This window comes from Phoca vitulina, unplaced genomic scaffold (assembly GCF_004348235.1).
Source record: "Phoca vitulina isolate PV1807 unplaced genomic scaffold, GSC_HSeal_1.0 scaffold66, whole genome shotgun sequence".
Classification (NCBI taxonomy): Eukaryota; Metazoa; Chordata; class Mammalia; order Carnivora; family Phocidae; genus Phoca; species Phoca vitulina.
Genome location: NW_022589769.1, coordinates 6,318,911 through 6,337,542, shown reverse-complemented (window position 1 = coordinate 6,337,542; position 18,632 = coordinate 6,318,911). Strand labels below are relative to the sequence as shown.

Sequence of the window (18,632 nt, the reverse complement as noted above, 5' to 3'; positions counted from 1 at the left end):
AGACCAGCGCATAACACACGAGCACAAATAAACTCACTCCAGGGAGTTCCTAGCAATTCTGGTGAATATAAGTCCTTACCTGAACTGATACAGAATGAAAGGCCTTTTAAAGGGGTTTTCACCTTATGCTTCACAGAAACATAGATTAGTATGGAACAATTAAGAAAGGGTTACCAGAAGTCTACAAGATTATCAGCAAAGTGGAGCAGAAAGTTATGTTTAGGTCATGAAGCCAGAGTATATAAAATGAAATTTAAAAACTAATTTCATTCATAATACTGTCAAAAATAGATGTATGTACAAGATTTTTTTTTTTTTTTTTTGGTGGGACACGATCCCATGACCCTGGGACCATGACCTGAGCTGAAGGCAGACACACCCAACCAACTGAGCCACCCAGGCGTCTCATATGTACATGATTTCTATACTAAAAACTAGAAAACACTGTTGAGAGAAACTAAAAGGAAGGCCTATATAAATGGAGAGATATTACAATGATGGACTGGAATTAAGATGTCAGTTCACCCTGAATTAATATATAGATTCAACACAGTCCCAATCATATTCCTGCTAAGTTTTGTTTTTTTTTTAACAAGCTGACTCTAAAATAGAAATGGAAATACAAAGGACCTAGAATATCCAGAGCATTCTTACAAAAGGAAAACAAAGTTGAAAGACCTACCCCACCTGATTTCAAGACTGCCTATAAAACTATAGTAATCAAGACAGTATTGTACCGGCATAAGAATTAAGAAACAGATTAATGGAACAGAAGAGAGAGTCAGACATAGATCCACACTTAAATGGTCTTTGGATTTTAGACAAAGATGCCAAAGCAGTCCAATGGGGGAAAGGGGGACTTTTTAACAAATGGTGTTGAAACCACCAGAAATCCATATGGAAAAAGATGAGCCTCAACCCCTACCTCACGCCAGACATCAAAGTTAATTTGAAATATATCACAGACATACATGTAAAAATCAACAACCTAAAAGCCTTTAGAAGGCTTTTTATAAAGGAGAGTACTTCCATGGCTTGGGGGTAGGCAAAGGTTTCTTAGGGGGAAAAAAAAAGCATAAAAAATTGATAATTAGACTTCATCAAAAATGAAAACTTTTGTTCATCCAAAGACACTTTAAGAAAATCAATAAGGAAGGCACAGACTAGGAGAACATTCACAAAACACATTTGACAAATATCAAGGGCATATAAAGAACTTCAATAATTTCATAATAAAAAGCCGGCTTATAATCAGGCAAAGGTGTCTTGGACAATACTATTTTAAGAAATTTTCAGAATCAGGGGCGCCTGGGTGGCTCAGTCCATTAAGCGGCTGCTTTCGGCTCAGGTCATGATCCTGGGGTCTTGGGATCGAGCCCCACATCCGGCTCCCTGCTCAGCGGAGAGCCTGTTTCTCCCTCTCCATCTGCCTGTCACTCTGCCTACTTGTGCTCTCTCTCTGTCAAATAAATAAATAAAATCTTTAAAAAAAAAAAAAAAAAAAAAGAAATTTTCAGAATCAGCCCTGAGAGAGACTGATGTCATCTCAGAGAACAACTGGGCGGAAGAGCAGGCAATGGATTGGGGTGAAGAAACCCAAGAAGGAGAAGCACAGACAATGTGCTCTCAAAATAAGGTCGTTTTAAGTAAACATTGAACTCTAATGATATACATGTTGACATCTGCAGGGAAACGTGCACAGATGCTTACAATTTATTTTGAACTGTCAAAAACAAGCACGGTGACAGATTAATGGTAGAACGGAGGTGGGAGGAGGAACAGATCAGAAGTCATTTATTTCCCTGCGGTTTCTCAGATAATCCTTATATTATTTGTTTCATCTTTATTTTTTAACTTTTAATTTTAATATACATACCAACAAGGCACATGTCATCAGTGGACAATTCCCACTGAATGTTTGCAAACCGAACACACTCACGCAACCAGCATCAGGACATCAAACACTGCCCGTACCCAGAGAGCTCTCCCTTTGCGCTTCCCTTCCAGTCCCTTCTCTCCAGGCAGTGGTAACTGCTGCCTGATTTCTAACACAACAGCACAGTTTTACCTGTTTTTGTACTTCATTAATGGAATCAAATCATACGTACTCTTTTGTGACCAGCTGTCTGTACTCAGTGTTATTTTTGTGACAGTCACACATATTCTCCCACATAGCTGCGCTGTACTGATTCCCATTGCTATATGTCACTGGGTGATAGGTCACAATTTACTGAGCCATTCTTCTGGAGATGGGCACTGGGCAGCCTCCAGTCTGTCCCGATAACAAACAGTGGATGAATGGATAAAGAAGATGTGGTCCAAAATACAATGGAATATTACTCAGCCATCAGAAAGGATGAATATCTACCATTTACATCGACATGGATGGAACTGGAGGGGATCACGCTGAGCGAAATAAGTCAATCAGAGAAAGACAATTATCATATGGTTACACTCACATGTGGAACATAAGGAATAGTGCAGAGGACAATTGGGGAAGAGAGGGAAAACTGAATGGGAAGAAATCAGAGAGGGAGACAAACCATATGAGCCTCTTGATCCCGGGAAACAAACTGAGGGTTGCGGAAAGGGAGTTGGGTACGGGGATGGGGTAACTGGGTGATGGGCATTAAGGAGGGCACCTCACGGAGGTTTGCATTTGCACTGCTCTGATAACTTAATGAACACATATCCATATCCATATATATGGGCACCATTTGGATTTCCTCTTTTGTGAAGTTTGTGTCAAGGCTTTTGTCTGGTTCATTCTATTGGCTTGTAGGAGTTCTTTATATGTTCTGGAGAAGAATCTTTTGTTAAATATATGCATTAAGAATTACCTCTTCCCGTTCTGTGGGCTGCATTTTCTCTCTCAATGATGTCTTTGGTGCACAAGAGTTATTAAATATAATGCAATCAATAAAGTTTTTCTTTTATGAGTCATGCTGTGTCCTGTTTAAGATATTTTTGTTCACTCCAAGGTTATAGAGATGTTTTCCCCTAAAAGTTTTACTGTTTTACCTTTCATAGTTGGAATTTTTGTGTGTGTGTAGAATTCCAGGTAAATTTCTGTCCAATGGATATTTAATCTGGATCCATTTATTTAAGAAGACCATCCTTTCCCACTGCACATCCGTGTTGCCTTTGTAGTGAGTTAAGTGATAAATACTATCCCTGATTTCTCTTCTGTTCCACTGGTCAGACTGTTTATCTGTCTAGAATACTACAGTGTTATAGCAGGTCTTGGTATTTGGAAATGTAAATCCTCTGGTTTTGTTCATCTTCTTCAAGACTACATGGCTCTTTCGGCTGGAATTGATTATGTTTTATCTTAAAAAAAAAAAAAAGTCCTAAAGCTCCATCTAATGAAAAGGCCTAGAAGCAATGACACCCAAGTAACAATGAGTGTGCTTAGCTCTCAGACCTTGGTTTCTAAAAATGATTCCTCAGGAACCAGGGATCCATAGAGAAAGGGCTAATTCCAGGCCTGGGGCCATGAAAGTATAAGAAAATCCGGAAATATCCTGTGCCAGAAAGTAGGTAAGTGCTCAAAGACTAAGGGGGATGGGTCAAAGGGACACTAAAGTCACCATGAACAGGCCCTCACTGGCCAAATTTGGGACAATTTAGGTATCAAGAATGATGACAGAAATGGAGAGTACCTTTCCAATTATAAAAAACAATCTAGGAGTCTGTAGTGACACCTCCCTTAGAAGAGAAGGTTCTTTTCAGAACAATGCCAGCTACTACATAAAGAATGTCAGAATTAGAAAGCCATCAATTTCAAGTACCTCTCTGATAACTTAAACAAAAATTTTCATTAAAACCATGGCTGAAAGATGCCTGGGACACAGAACTATCCCACACACTACTTTGTAATTAATTATATTATCATTGATTATTACTTACAAAGAGGAAAGGGGACATTTACATAGGAGAAATAGGAGGTGAACATTACCTTACTCAAGTGATCAACCTGAATACCACCAGTAATGAAACAAACGTCATGTACCTCCCGATGTGATTCACTCATGTCAACCTGGGTAATATTCTCACCGAAATGTTTAACCTGAACTGATCACAAGGACCTAAACAGGCAAATCCAAATTGAGGGTCACTGTGCAAAATAACTGGCCTGGACTTTTAAGAAATGCCAAGTAGTGTGAGATTAAAAAAAAAAAAAAAAAAGTGGTTGTGAATGGTGGTTTCTTTTTTTTTTTTTTTAAGAATTTTTTTTTTTATTTATTCATTTGAGACAGAGAGATACAGAGAGAGAGAGAGAGAGAGAGAGAGAGAGAGAGAGAGTAGGAGCAGTGGGGAGAGGCAGAGGGAGAGGGAGAAATAGACTCCCCGCTGAGCAGGGAGCCTGATGTGGGGCTCGATCCCAGGACCTGGAGATCATGACCTGAGCCAAAGGCAGACGCTTAACGACTGAGCCACCCAGGCGCCCCAATGGTGGTTTCTTATAAAAGTACACATACTCTTACCATACGATCCAGCAATTGTGCTCCTTGGTATTTCCCAGAGGAATTGAAAATTTATGTCCACACAAAAACCTGCATGCAAATGTTTATAGCAGCTTTCTGCATAAATGCCCAAACTTGGAATCAACTGAGATATCCTTCCATAGGGCAACTGCCAAATGGATAAAACAAACTGTGGTACGCCCAGACAAAGGAATATTATTCAGCACTAAAAAGAAATGAGCTCTCAAGCCATGAAAAGACATGGAGGAACCTTAAATACATATTATTAAGTAAAAGAAGCTAGTCTGAAAAGGCTACCTATTGGATGATTCCAATTATATGGCATTTTGGAAAAGGCAAAACTACGAAGGTAATAAAAAGATGAGTGGTTGCTAGGCTGGGGGGTGGGGCGGGGAGCAAAGAGATGAATAGACAGAGTGCAGAAGATATTTAGGGTTGTAAAATTACTCTGTATTATAACGGTGAGCGGATGGCATTATACATTCTACATTTGTTCAAACCCACAAAATGTACACCACCCACAATGAGCCCTAAAAGTTAATAAACTGCTCTAAGTTCAGGAGTTAAAAAGACCATGTAAAAAGATTATTACCCTACTATAGGAAATCAGAAAAATGCCCCTTTATATTTTTTCCATAGAAAAGAAACAGCTGATTTATAGAATACATTAAAGGAGATTTTCATTTTGGCCTTTAAATGTCAAATATTTTATTATGAAATAAATTGTCATTAACAGGATGATCTATTATTAGGCTCTCAATTTTACTTGCAAACCTGAAAATATTTTGTTTAAAAGGTTAAAAAGAACAAAATGACTATCTGGACATCTTCCATTAGAGGAATTTTTTAAACGTCTTCATTTAGCCGAGTACCTTCGAAAGTACAAGGCCAGAATGGATAGACACACAGAACTGCCTGAGTTCTCTGTTCCAAAAGACCACGGTGCCCAGATGGACGGTCACCCTCCTAGCACGGAAGCGTCAGAGAAGAGCATAAGGTGAGGTACGGATATGAGAAGAGGATGCTGACCCTCCCCAGGGTCCCTTCATCTGAACACATCATGCATGTGGGGTAAACTTACCCACAGGGCGCAATCCTGGCAGACTCAACAAGGTTGATGGTGACTGCAGAATGACATCATCTTCAACAGGCTTTTAAAGTAAAACTCTTCTGCTCAAGCAAAATATTAACATTTTTTTTTTTAAAGATTTTATTTATTTATTTGAGAGACAGCACGAGAGGGAAGAGGGCAGAGGGAGAAGCAGACCCCCTGCTGAGCAGGGAGCCCAATGTGGGACTCGATCCCGGGACTCCAGGATCATCACCTGAGCCGAAGGCAGTCGCTTAACCAACTGAGCCACCCAGGCGCCAAATATTAACATCTTTAATTTTAGCTTTATATGAGATTGTATTCATACCTTTTGTAACTATTTTCTGTATATAAAACTTAAAATAGCCTGTTTTAAAAATATCTTTATTTTAACTCTCTTTCTTCCAAATAAAATTTATCTTTCCTACTCTAATACCTTTATACCCTTATGTAACCTTATATATACCTTAGTTCCCTTTATAACCTTAGAGGTGGTGTTAAAACCAACCATATCTTTAAAATTTGACTCTGTTCCTTTTTAGCGGCTTGTCCCTGCATTATTTAATCTCCGCCCTTCAGTTTATAGTCCTATAAAATGAAACCACTTAAAACCCACCTCATAAGGGAAAATGCCTTTACCTACTCAGGGAACAAACCCTCTCTCTACTGGCAGAAGTTAGTACTTTCACTTGGCTATTTGCCAGTTTGGGTTCCAGACCTACTGTATGGGCAAGGGGGAAGAACATAATCATATGCAGAAACACATGGAAAAACCTAACACAGGGCCTTATTTGTAGGTGGATTTAAAAAATATGTGTTGCTTGGTTACTTCCTAGAAGGAAGCGAGCAATAAAGTGTTTTTGTTTTTGTGAGAAGACAGAGAGTAACTAAGGTCAGAATACAAGTGTTAGGTATATAATTTACATGATTATATTCCTAAAAAAATGTCAAGGCAGGGAAGAGCACCTTATAAAAAGCATTTGGCTTAAAAATCAAGATTCTATTGAAAAAGATTCTGCATTGGTATATTTAGACCACTTCACACATTAATGCAAATATGTTTTTCAAACATTTGGGCTAATCAAATGTAATTGTATATACGAAACTAGACAAAAAAAAAACATGTATTCTAAAGGGCACAGTTTGAGTATATATCGATGATTTTAATTTTCAAAAACACAATTGAACTTTTTCCTTTCCATTTATTCAGTAGTGTCTTATTTATTTGGTTTCCATCTGTTATTGTCAACCTATCACCTGGACGGAACAAGACTGAGAACCAACCTGACAGCCGTCTGATGGACCTGAACACCTGTTCCAGGGTCTGTCCTTCTGGGTCTCTGGGGCCAGTTTTGACACCTAAGCCGCATTCACCCTGCCCGCTGCTAGTGACTCCCATCTGTTCTTTGTCTCCTAACCCGCTCCAGCTTCTCAGCAACACTGAGACAGCCACACGAGGGCACAGGGGGGCAGCCAAAGAGGCATGTGAACCGAGGTGGGAGCTGTCAACCACTGGGCCCAAGGGCAATGCAGAAGTATAGACCATGGGACCCAGATGACAGAGACTTTGACCGAATTGTGTTTCTGTGATCCCCAGGTGACCTCAGTAATACTCTACTTCATTTCTATTACACCACGGGAAAATCTTTCTCAATATAAATTCTCCTGTAAAGCTCTGTCAACAAAGGATGAGAATCTGTTACATGTTGTGACTATTCAACCTGACATTTAGTGGCCTCTGAGCAGAATCTAAGAATCCTAAGTAGACTCTGATTCTCAGGAGAATCACCCCAATACATAATAGAATCATGAGCTACCAAATTACTCTAACATTTCCCATTGTATATGTGGCATATTTTTTAAAAAAGGTTTTTCCCTTCCTTGATTTATAAGCACTGTATGTGCATCATGAAAAATGCACATTACAGAAAAGAAGGCAGGTGAGAGTAGTGTATGTATGTAAAAAGGCCAAAATTAATTTGATGTAATTCTCTGCAGGGTGTTTTTTGGAGGGCACAGGAGGGGCTGATGGGACAATATAGAGAGGATGGTGAGTTGCACTCATGGTGAATCTACAATTTAGTTCTATGCTTTTTCACTTAATAGAACCAAGATATTCTTGACAAGAAAAGTCTCATTAACATACATGTGAGAAGAAAAATGTAATCTTTATATTTTCTAAATCTCCTAAAGGCTGACTCTTTTGCCAAATTGAATCAAATTCAAATACTGAGGCAAAGAGAAGTTTTCTTAATTTCAACATTTCTGTGAAGAGAAAATAATATATAATCATTTCCTTATTAATGAAGAATGGATTCTGCCAACGCATGAATCCTTTCCTCCTCCTTGAGGTCCCCCCGCCGAAGCACGATGACTTCTTGAACAACTGAGTACCTATGCCACAGCTCTGAGCGATCCCAGAGGCCCTCACTTGTTCTCTTTCATGATAATCTTGCTCACCGTCCTGGGCCAACAGCAAAAGCTGGAAAGCTGGCTGACGCAAGTGCCCCCATAACTATCAGCCTTGGCCTTTAACCCACAAGTCGGGAGCAGCCTGCTGCGCCCAGCAAGGTCTGAGTGTTTGGGTGTGGGGGGGGCGGGCAGGTCCAGACACAAAGCAGAACCTCGGCAGTCCAGTCAGAAGGCAGAGGTACAGGGTGTTCGGAGAGGAAACACCTCTTTGTGGAAAAGCACAGGCCGTGTGTTAAATCCCCAATTCCAGACTTCGGGTTTTTTTTTTTTTTAAGATTTTATTTATTTATTTGAGAGAGGGAGACAGAACATGAGCAGGGTGGAGAGGCAGAGGGAGAAGCAGACTCCCAGCTGAGCAGGGAGCCCGACGCGGGGCTTGATCCCAGGACCCTGGGATCATGACCTGAGCCAAAGGCAGACGCTTAACCGACTGCACCACCCAGGCGCCCCCAGACTCTGGTTTGCAGCTATGATGGAACAACAAGAACTGCACTTAACCTCTCACCACAGGAAACGAGACAACTGGACGGATGCATGAAACAGTGGTTTCCCCGCACTGAGACACAGGAGTGCGGTACCGCGACTCCTAGGGAAAAGCGAACAACTGAGGTGAGCCTCTCAGCTGCCAGAGGCAATTTCCAGACTGTGAGTCCAAGCCTGCAAACAAAGCTCGTCAGGCTTGCGGAATTGGGAAGCCAGAGATGAGAGCTTAGGGGAAGTGACGACAGCCGGGAGTTGCAGGGCAGATTTCTGAACAGGAGGGGGGCCTGTGCTGAAAAAGAGCTCTGGAAAGCTGCACAGGGGTGCCCTGGAGGCTCTGCTGCGTCCTGAGCTCTATGTGCACGCAGTGAAGTTTCACAAGGCTGGGCATGAAATGACCAGGGCATTGGAAGCTAAACAACTTCCAAAGTGCACAGAAGGTTGGGAGATGTTTGAGCTCTAACCAGCCTGAGCAAAAAGATCTCCCCGGGGTATTTAGTGGGGCATTCAGCAGAGACTCCAAAGGGGGTCAAGGCCTAATAGTTAAGGCACCACCCCTGGTGTGATTGCTACCTTATATCTTTCCTAACAAAGCTTGTAAAAGGCCTTCAGAGTGATCTAGAAGTCCAACACTCTAACCAAAGCGAAGCCCCAACACTTTAAAGGAAGACAACCAAAACAAAATCCAGCCCCTTGGCAATGTAACTCACAATGTTACATCCAATAAAAAATTAGTAGACTACTTGCCAAGAGGAAGGAAAATGTCTTTTTAATAGGAGAAAAATTTGTCAATGAAAACAGACCCAAAAATGACAGAAAAAAATTGAACAATTAACAGCCATAACTGTGTACAAGTATTTAAAGGAAAACATATAGTGATGAGAGAAACGGACAATGTAAATAAAGAACAAAATGGAACTTACAGAGATAAAAATAAACTATCTAAGATAAACATTTTATTGGATAGGTTTAGCAGCATATTAGACCTTCATTAGAAAAGATTAGTGAACATTTGAAAAAAGTATGGCTAATAGGATGTTGCAAAAATAAAATACTAAAAAAAGAATTAACCAAAAAAAAAAAAAAAAGGCAAGAAAAGAGGAATAAGGAACAGACTGGACAAATACAACATACAGCAAAATGATAGATCTAAACTCAACTATGATAGGTGGCCTCTAATGATCTATGCCTTCTGGTATTTATGGTCTTGTATAATCCTCTCCCCTTGAGTAATTTGCTTCTAAACAATAGAAAAGGGCAACGTTGAGGAAGTGTTGCCCCCTCCCCCCCAAAAATCACTTTTGTCTTGCTGGCAGACTTCTCTCTTACCGGCTTTGACAAAGTAAGATGCCATGTTGGAGAGGCCCACATGGCAAGAACAGGGGTGGCCTCCAGCCAGCAGCCAGCAAGGAAATGAGGCCCTTGGACCAACAGCCCTCAAGTAATTGAATCTTGTCAACAACAACATAATGAAGGTTATAAGCAGATCCTTCCCCAGATGGACCTTCAGATGAAACCCCAGCCTTGGCTGACACCTGACTGCAGGCTCATGAGGGACGGTGAGGCCAAGGTACCCAGCTAAGCTGTGCCTGAATTCCTGACCCAAAGAAATGGTGAGATGATGTGTCTTTGTTAAGCTGCTAAGGTATGAAGTAGTTTGTTACACAGCTACAGATAACTAATATGCCAAATAAATCAATAATTACCTTAAATGGAAACTATCTAAACATTGCGGTTGAAAGACAGAGATTGTCGGACTAGATTAAAAAAAGAAAGATCATGTTCTATGCTGTCTACAAGAAAGGTACTTTAAATATAAAGGTCAGATAGGTTAAAGGTAAAAGCTGGGAAAAGATAAATCACGCATCGCATAAGAAATTAGAGGGGCTATATTAGTACCAAAGTAGACTTTGGGAAAAGGATCATTACTAAGGATGGAGGGATTTCATAACGTAAAGGGATCAATCCATCGAGAACACATAACAGACCCTCCAAATACATGAAGGAAAAAAAATACTGAAAGGAGAAATAAACAAATCCATGGTATTAGTTGGGGTTTTCAACATACCTCTCAGAGCAACTGACAGAACAAGAAAAAAGAAAATCAGTAAGTATATATGACTTGAACAACCTTATAAACCAACTGGCCCTAACTGACATTTATATACCATTCCACCCTCAAGGATATATGAAACGTCCATGGTCACTTAGGAAATGTATACATTTTTATGAGAAAGTACATGTTACATAGAGTACATTATTACATAGTGTAATAGAACAAAAACCAAAGCACCGTCTAAAACTATTAGATTCTGAAATTCACAGTTTAGGACTAAGTTCTTGGATTTCTTTAAATTTCAATTTTTCCAATCCTAACTTGATCTGCTTGGTGTAAGTTTAAATTCTTTGATCTGGAAAATCCTCCAAATTATACTTGGGTGGCCAAATAAAATCTTCAAATTTTTGAAGGTGTAAACATTTTGTTTCTGTTGAGGGTTCTAAAAGAGTTCAGCAAGCAATCAAGCAGCTACTCTAATTCTATGCACAAATAAACAAGCACACAATTATGCAGCCAGAGATTTCACTAGTTTTATCAGCAAGTTATTTAATCAAATTCCATTTTTTTGAAAGACGAAGAGACTATATAACTGAAACTGATAGTGAAAGACAGAAACATCTATGTTAGAAAAATACATTAGAAAAGTAATACTTTCTCATATTAAAAGTATGTCTAGTTAAATATCACTTCGTTATTCTTGGCCTGAGAAAAACAGTAATAAGAGCACATAGATCTTTTTCATCATATATATTTACACATCAATCAAGAAGCACATAATTCTTTAGTACATTCAATAACTACCTGTGACCAATTACTAAGCACCTTATTATTTCACTTTTGTTTCCATTTTATTTTACCAAGGAGACCTCTAAAATATCCTGGGTTTCTGATGGGTTACTAGAATATGATAAAATGAGTTTTTTGTCCTACTGACATTAGGAGGCTTGGGTGAAATCATATACCAATTTACTTCCTGTGTCCCATTCTAAAATCTGTTCAAAACATATTATAATCCAACACCAGAATCAGATATCAAATCATAGGAAAGTTCTGATTGTGTAGGATTCTTTTGTTTAATACTTAAAGCTTCGTACTTTCACCCAAAGGATTAACTCATTGAAAAGAAACATGCAAAGAAGGAAAGAAACCACACAACGCCCCCTTCCCCCCCCATCACCACCAAACCTGACCCTTCAAATGCAGAATGCTGTTCAGCCCTGGAATTTCATACATACCACTCATAGACCCCAGACTGGGACGACCACGAGGCTGGTAGCATTTAAGGCCAACTATAAACCAAGTAAATCCTAATTACCCATTTCCTCAGGTTGTTCAGGCTCTAAATCTCTCGGGTTCTGCCCTTCTCATTTATTTTTTGCACTGTATTATTTTTGTAAAGAAATATTTGATAATACACAATGGAGTATTTTAAGAGAATTCAGATTAACTGAAAAACAACTTATAGATCTGCCCCCCCAACTTAAGTGACCTTAAAGCATCATCTAAACAACTGCCATCACACCAAGATTTTATAGAATAATATTCTACAACACTAGAACTGTTTGTTTTCACACATGCCAAAGGTCATTGGGAAACAAGTCATTGTGTACATATATATTTATTTTTGAAAAGGTTATTCCCAAATTTAATCAATTTCTTTGTTAAATAATTGGGTTCAGAATGAAAACATTTTAATTGTGAGATGTGATTATGACATAGATTTCCTGGAATCAAAACGAAAAAGAGAAAGAATTTAAAAGTCAACTCAGAGCAAGAAATCTCTTTAAACATAGCAAATAACTGTTTTATTACTTCAAAATACCAGAAGTCCTCTGTATAATACTTATCATATACATCAAATGCCTTAAAAGCGTCTAAGCAGCCTTATCTACTATCCTAATCTCTTCAGAACAAGTACATAAGAAGGAGAAAAATCTATAAATCAGTCCTTGATGACAGAGGGTTTGTTTAGGAGTTTACCAAATGGAATGGCCCTGCTGGAATTCCTTCAAGCAGCCTGTGAAAATGTCAGAACAGAGTCTGTTTTGGAGGTCATAGTCCCTAGGGAGCTCTGAGTTTTGGCCTGTTTGTCTTTTCACATGCTTTAATATTTGAAAATCATTCCTTGTAGACACTGACTGATGCCCAGGGAATGCTAGGATTGTGGGAACTGGCAGTACCAACGAGAGAGACAAACTTCATGGGAAATCAGTGCCTACTACATTGGCCCCCTTAGCTCTCATCAGATAAGCTGCTCTTCAAATGTTATGAAGGTACATGGAGAGACATTTAGAAACTGCATGTCATTTTGACATCTTTAAAAAGAAATACTTGTGGAAAATGGGGGCAAAAATGACTGGGCCTATTGAAAGAAACACTAAGTTATAAAACATGGTAGTGGAATCCTGACAAACCATATTCACTTAGTATAAACTGAAAGACAGCATGGGGGTCAAAAATTCATGAATAACTTTTGACTTCCCCAAAACTTAAGAGCCTACTGTTGACTGGAAACCTTAAGAGATGACGTAAACAGTCAGTTCACAGATACTCGGTATATTATATGTATTATATGCTGTACTCTGACAATAAAGCTAGAGAAAAAAACGTTATTAAGAAAATCATACAGGAGAGAAAAAACATTTACAGGACTGTATTGTATTTGTCAAAAATGTGGACTCATGCAGTTCCAACCCATGTTTGTTCAAGGGTCAACCGTACTGCGTTCTCAAAACATACATGACCATAACAAAGTGCTAATTATTTTGCCCACAATGTTCTACATGCTTGACTTACATGAACTCATTTCATCCTCAGAGCAACTCTCTGAAGCAGGTGCTAGTATGATCCCCATTTTGCAGATGAGAAAAGTGAGACAAAGGGAAGAGAAGTCATTTGTCTCAGTTCACACAGCCAGGAATGATGCAGCCAGGACCTAGACTCAGACAGGGTGGCTCCAGAGTTGGTGCTTTTAACCACTGTGCACACTGCCTCTTTCACGGTATTTTTACATCAAGTAGGCAGTGCTGGGTACCTGGAAGTGAGTGCGATGCACCAGGCACATGCTCGTTAGCATAAGAGCTCTATTATTGTAAGCCTCTCAGTAACTTATGAGGTACATCTAACATGATTCCTACTTATGGATTAAAGACACAGGCTTTGTGTGGCCTGACACCACACAGCTAGCCCAACAGAGCAGGCTCTGTGCTTGACCCCACAGACCTCTTTTTCTCTTTTTTCTTTTTTTTTTTTTTTTATAGCCCTCTTCCTTTAAAATCAGGTTCTCTTCCTCTCAGTTATCTGCAAGAATCATCTCTAAATTCATTTTCAGTATATAGCTGAAGGAATTACTTTCAAGGATCCATATATGGGTCCAACAATTTTAGGTGAATACACTACATTTTGAACTGCCAACATTGCACTAGAGAGGCTTAAAATCTAAGAATTACCCTAGGGTAGGAGACACAATGATCACTCAGTAAATGTTTTCTAATAGTAAAATAATCCCTATTTCCACTCTTGAAATACGGATTTTTAGAAACATTTTGGAGAATGGGTATTCGGATGTGGAAGCTTTCCCCTTCCATACTACTTGCTGGCACTTTGATCAGGCAGCCCGGTCAACAGGCTTCTTCACTACTACGTCAGGACCATGGCTTCTGTCAAACAGGGTCTCCTATCTTGCAGCTAGGAATCTCAAACCTGCAGAGAGTACTGACAAATTCTAGTATGTGTTAGTTTTTTCACTAGCCGACAACAACCAAAGGCAAGTTGTAAATCAGATTTTTGCTTTTCTTGTATCTTCATTAAACATAGAGATCATCTATCAAAAACTTAGGTTTTATGAAACAGACACCCAACTATTAGCATTTCCTTCATGAAAAACAACAACATAAATGACCAGAAAAGAACATGAATAACTTGGGCTTTAAAAAAAGCTAGACTACTGTCTTTTAATTGATAGTCTGATGCTATTACAAAAACGTTAACACATACCTGCCAACCCTTAAATACCACGAATAGGGCGATACTGCAGATCCTAAATTAGATACAGTTTTTTTTTAGGATGACACAATTGAGTCAATTTCTCTTTCTCTTTAAATATGGGGGGTAAGTCTGACTAATTAGGACAGCTGGTATGTATGTTTAATGATACATCTGCGAGGGACGTAATCAACAGCGACATTATTAATTTGTATCTATGGAAAATTCCATCTGTTAACTGAGATGGAAGTTATCTTCCATTCTTTCTGGTTCTGCTGCCCGACGAACAGCACAAGGCAGAAGTGATAATGAGATATAAGAGCACATGATGCAATGAGGAAGGGCAGCCAGAGAGAGACACATGGGCTGAAAGCTACCATACGGATATTACAATGGGCATACCGTGACACAGAGAGCTTCCAAGACTTACCCGTGCTCACAGACCGAGTCAGCAGAGGAGACTGGAGTCCTGACTCCCAAAAGACTACACTTCCTGTTAATAATAGTGAGGGCAGCAGGTGAGGGTAGCCAACAGTATGGATTAATTTAAAGGAGTTAGAAAAACACTGGGTATGATATTTGCTAATTAGTCAGGGCGATTATTAACTACAAACCAAAGAGAGAATTCCAAACATTTGTTATTTCAACGTATTTGTCTTGTTGCTTTCTGTCGCAATAGTGCCTTATTACTGATATCTTAACATAAAATAACAAAGGATGAAAAGTCACGGATCACTTTTTCCCAGTATACTCCCTATATTTATCAGGCTCCTTCAGAGTCATGGTAGAGAGCAGGTATCCAGCATCTATCCTTCCTCTTCCTCCGGCTAAAAGAGGTCCTTGTGGTTGGGTTAGGTGGAGCACACAGGCAAGAAAGCACCCCAGCTTAAATTTTAACAAAGTCTCTCGGCCAACCACAGGGTCTAATTATAAGCCAACTATTTAATTACAAGTAGCCTTAAAAGGTCTAAGTAGCTAGGGTGTTGTAGTTGAGTGATACTTATTAACTAAACATTTATATTATATATGTCATCTTTAAAAATTACTTTCTCAGGGACAGGAAAGACTGTTTCTTAATAAATTAGTTTCATTTTATTTGCTGGTCCAGTGCCTAATCTAAGTCATATGGTAGACTCTAGTTTTATGAAAATTATCTCAAATAATAAATATAAGAAATAAAGTACTTCTATGACTCCAGTAACTTTAGAAAACCCTTGTAAAAATTTAGGCAAACATTTTTATAATTTTAAGATAATGTGGTCTCATGCTAGATTAAACTGGTAATTATTATTATGTTCTAAATCTTCCTTTTAATAAATATGTTAATCTTGTTGACATTCCAAGAGAATTTCTGCAAGAGGACACAATATAAAAACTGGATAAATACTGGGTAAATCACTCAAAACGGGGCTTCAGGTGTGCTAAACTGGGCCTGCAGTCTTGCCGATGCACTTCTGAAACTGCAGGCTCCATCCAGCCCCTCAGCAATAACCACAGTAGGCCTATGGCAGTGCTCTGACACATGGGAGAGTGTAAATTAAAGCCCAGCCCCCTCCCTGCCTCCACCCACACACTGCTTGGGTGTGTTCAGCAATGCATTGAAGCAGACTAAATCCTCAGTAACAGCACAACTGTCTAAACAAGAAACCCAGAGTACAAAAAAGAAGGTGGACAGGGTTATTATAGATGCTTATTTGCACTATGAAACAAAACATGCTATTTAATAGGAGATCTGGTAAAGACCATTGCGAAAGAGAGTACCTCACCTTTAAGCTACTTATAGGACTTCATTTTCTTTCTTTTTTTTTTTTTTTTAGGACTTCATTTTCATTTTGAAAGGTTCGAGAGATTGTCACAAACAAAAAGAATAGGAAAGCTGCCATAATTAATCAAGAATTTCATTTGCAGTTGTCAGGAGGTTCACAGTTGGCTTTTAAACTTCCTAATTGTGTTTAGTATTAATGTGTAAAGCCTAATTTTTAAAAACATATTAGAAACAAAGGAAGAGTAATTAAGGAAATTGTATATATATTTCTCTTCTTAGTCTAAGTACTCTGAAGTAACTCCTGAAAGCAGAAAAAGAAATTATCTAAATGTATCAGACTGTTTATTAACATCATTGAGAATTTTAAATATTCAAGATCCTAAATATGTTAAGAGTAAAGCCAAGGACAAGAGAATTTTACAGAAAATTATTCATTTCTATTTCTTCCAGTTATAGGAAGGGAAAGCAAGAATCCTATAATTCCATGTCTTGATTAGTTAGCATCTGTTCATTTCCTTCCCATTTATAACACTCTGAGAATGTCTGGTTGTCTGCTCCAGAGAAAAACAGAAATATTCTCTCTTCTCCTCACCAATCTCCAGTAGGCCACACCATCTCGTGTGCACTCTAAGAAACAGGGTTCTGTTCCAGACAAACGCTCATCACCTTTGTGCATTTCCAAACACCTGGAGTGACAGGTAAGCCTAACGGGTTAACGAGGAGTGGGGAAATGTTTTCAAAGTAAAACACGGAGAAAAGACCAGCTGTGAACAAACACCATTTATTTTCTATGGTAGCAGGCAAGCAATTTTCTTTGGCTGGGTTCCAGGGCCAGGCAAAGTTCATCTGACTGCAAATGTATTAATACCTGTATTGGATCCAACGCAAAGAACCACCTTGTGTTCCCTTGTGTGCAACAAACTTTTGAATGAATTATTTTCTCTCTAGTACGATCATTCTAGAACAGAACGAGAGATGGTCTATAACCGTTCACTGTGATCAATTTAATGGACGGAAAACCTTAGGAATAAAAATTCAAAATGGGGCCATTAACTCAAAAACCCAACCACTGCAGTAACTAGAACTACCAAAGTTTAAAATAAGAATAACAAAAAAGTCTCCTCTTTCCTGAGGCCTAAAAACACGCTATTTCCAAGTAAATACGGTTTCAGAAGCCTGTTACTCTAGGAAGGGAAAAGCGGCAGATAGCATTTTTCCACCTACTGTAGACTACTGACAGCTGGCCTGTGGCCCATCTGCGGTCACAGTAACATGACTGAGCCTCATCTTCAGAGCTGTACGAGAAGTTTTAAAATACCAAACTGTTTAAAAAAAGGGGGAATCTATGTGGACTTATCTGCTTTACTGCATGATAATGGTGGCAATGACTTAAAAGCTTAAATTCACCAACCAGCATACTTATCAGTCTTGCAAATGACCTCAGTACATACAACTAGAAGCTTCCTACCCGTGGTCTCCTGTAAGTGGGGGCACAAGGCAAAGAGCTGGGGCTCTATCAGGCATGTTATTTCCATCTGCTTTGTCTTTCCTTGCCTTTATAAAGCTACACTCAACTTACAACACCTGAGCTTTTCCTAATTTGGCAATAAAAAAAATAACCGTTCCTTGGACTGATTTCCCTTTTACTGTCTGTGTTTACCATCTGAAGGAATGTTAATATTGTGTAAAACATCAAAACAAAGCTCAATTTTCCTGTGTATGCATTGTTTTAGTGAAGGCCCATCACTGTATATCCACACTTCCTCTACTAAGGACTCCCTTGTTGGGAAGAATTAATGGTCTAATTGGTTGCCTTACTTTAGAGGTACAAAGTTATGGAATTATTCTGGCCACGTTCAGGGGTCAAGATAAACCCTCGCTTATCTTTAGTAAACATCTTTCACATTTACTGCAATAGTAGGAATATTCTGCTATTCTGCTACATTATCAACATAAATATTGGTCAAAAATAAGGGAAGACCCTGGCGTCATTGCTTAGATGTCAACTTCTTTGTCCTCGTTAGGTTTATTTATAGACTATTTGGAGACATGATCCTCCTACACACTAATCCAAACTGAAATATCTTCATTTTCCCCAACTGGAAAAGGAGGGAATTCAAACAAGTTAGGGAAAATGAAGGTATTTCAGTTTTTAGGACTAACAATGAAACACAATCACCAAGGAAATACCTAAATAATAATCTAAATAGTACTTTGTATTAATTAATTTTGAGGCCAAGATCTACACTTTATGTATGATATGACCTAAACATAGCATTAAGAATATTTAAAAAT

At 38.9% G+C, this 18,632-nt stretch overlaps 1 protein-coding gene across 5 annotated transcripts in view; it reads right to left on the bottom strand.

Annotated features, from left to right (window-relative positions):
- MRTFB (myocardin related transcription factor B) overlaps positions 1-18,632 on the bottom strand; it is a 192,040-nt gene that overhangs the window by 99,587 nt on the left and 73,821 nt on the right. For 3 of the 5 annotated variants that reach the window (XM_032392214.1, XM_032392209.1, XM_032392212.1), the window contains one exon: positions 15,003-15,065. The exons of the other annotated variants lie outside the window; for them this stretch is intronic. In XM_032392214.1, the coding sequence (XP_032248105.1) occupies positions 15,003-15,065 (63 nt within the window). The remainder of the gene's footprint in view (positions 1-15,002; positions 15,066-18,632) is intronic. 5 annotated transcript variants of the gene reach the window in all.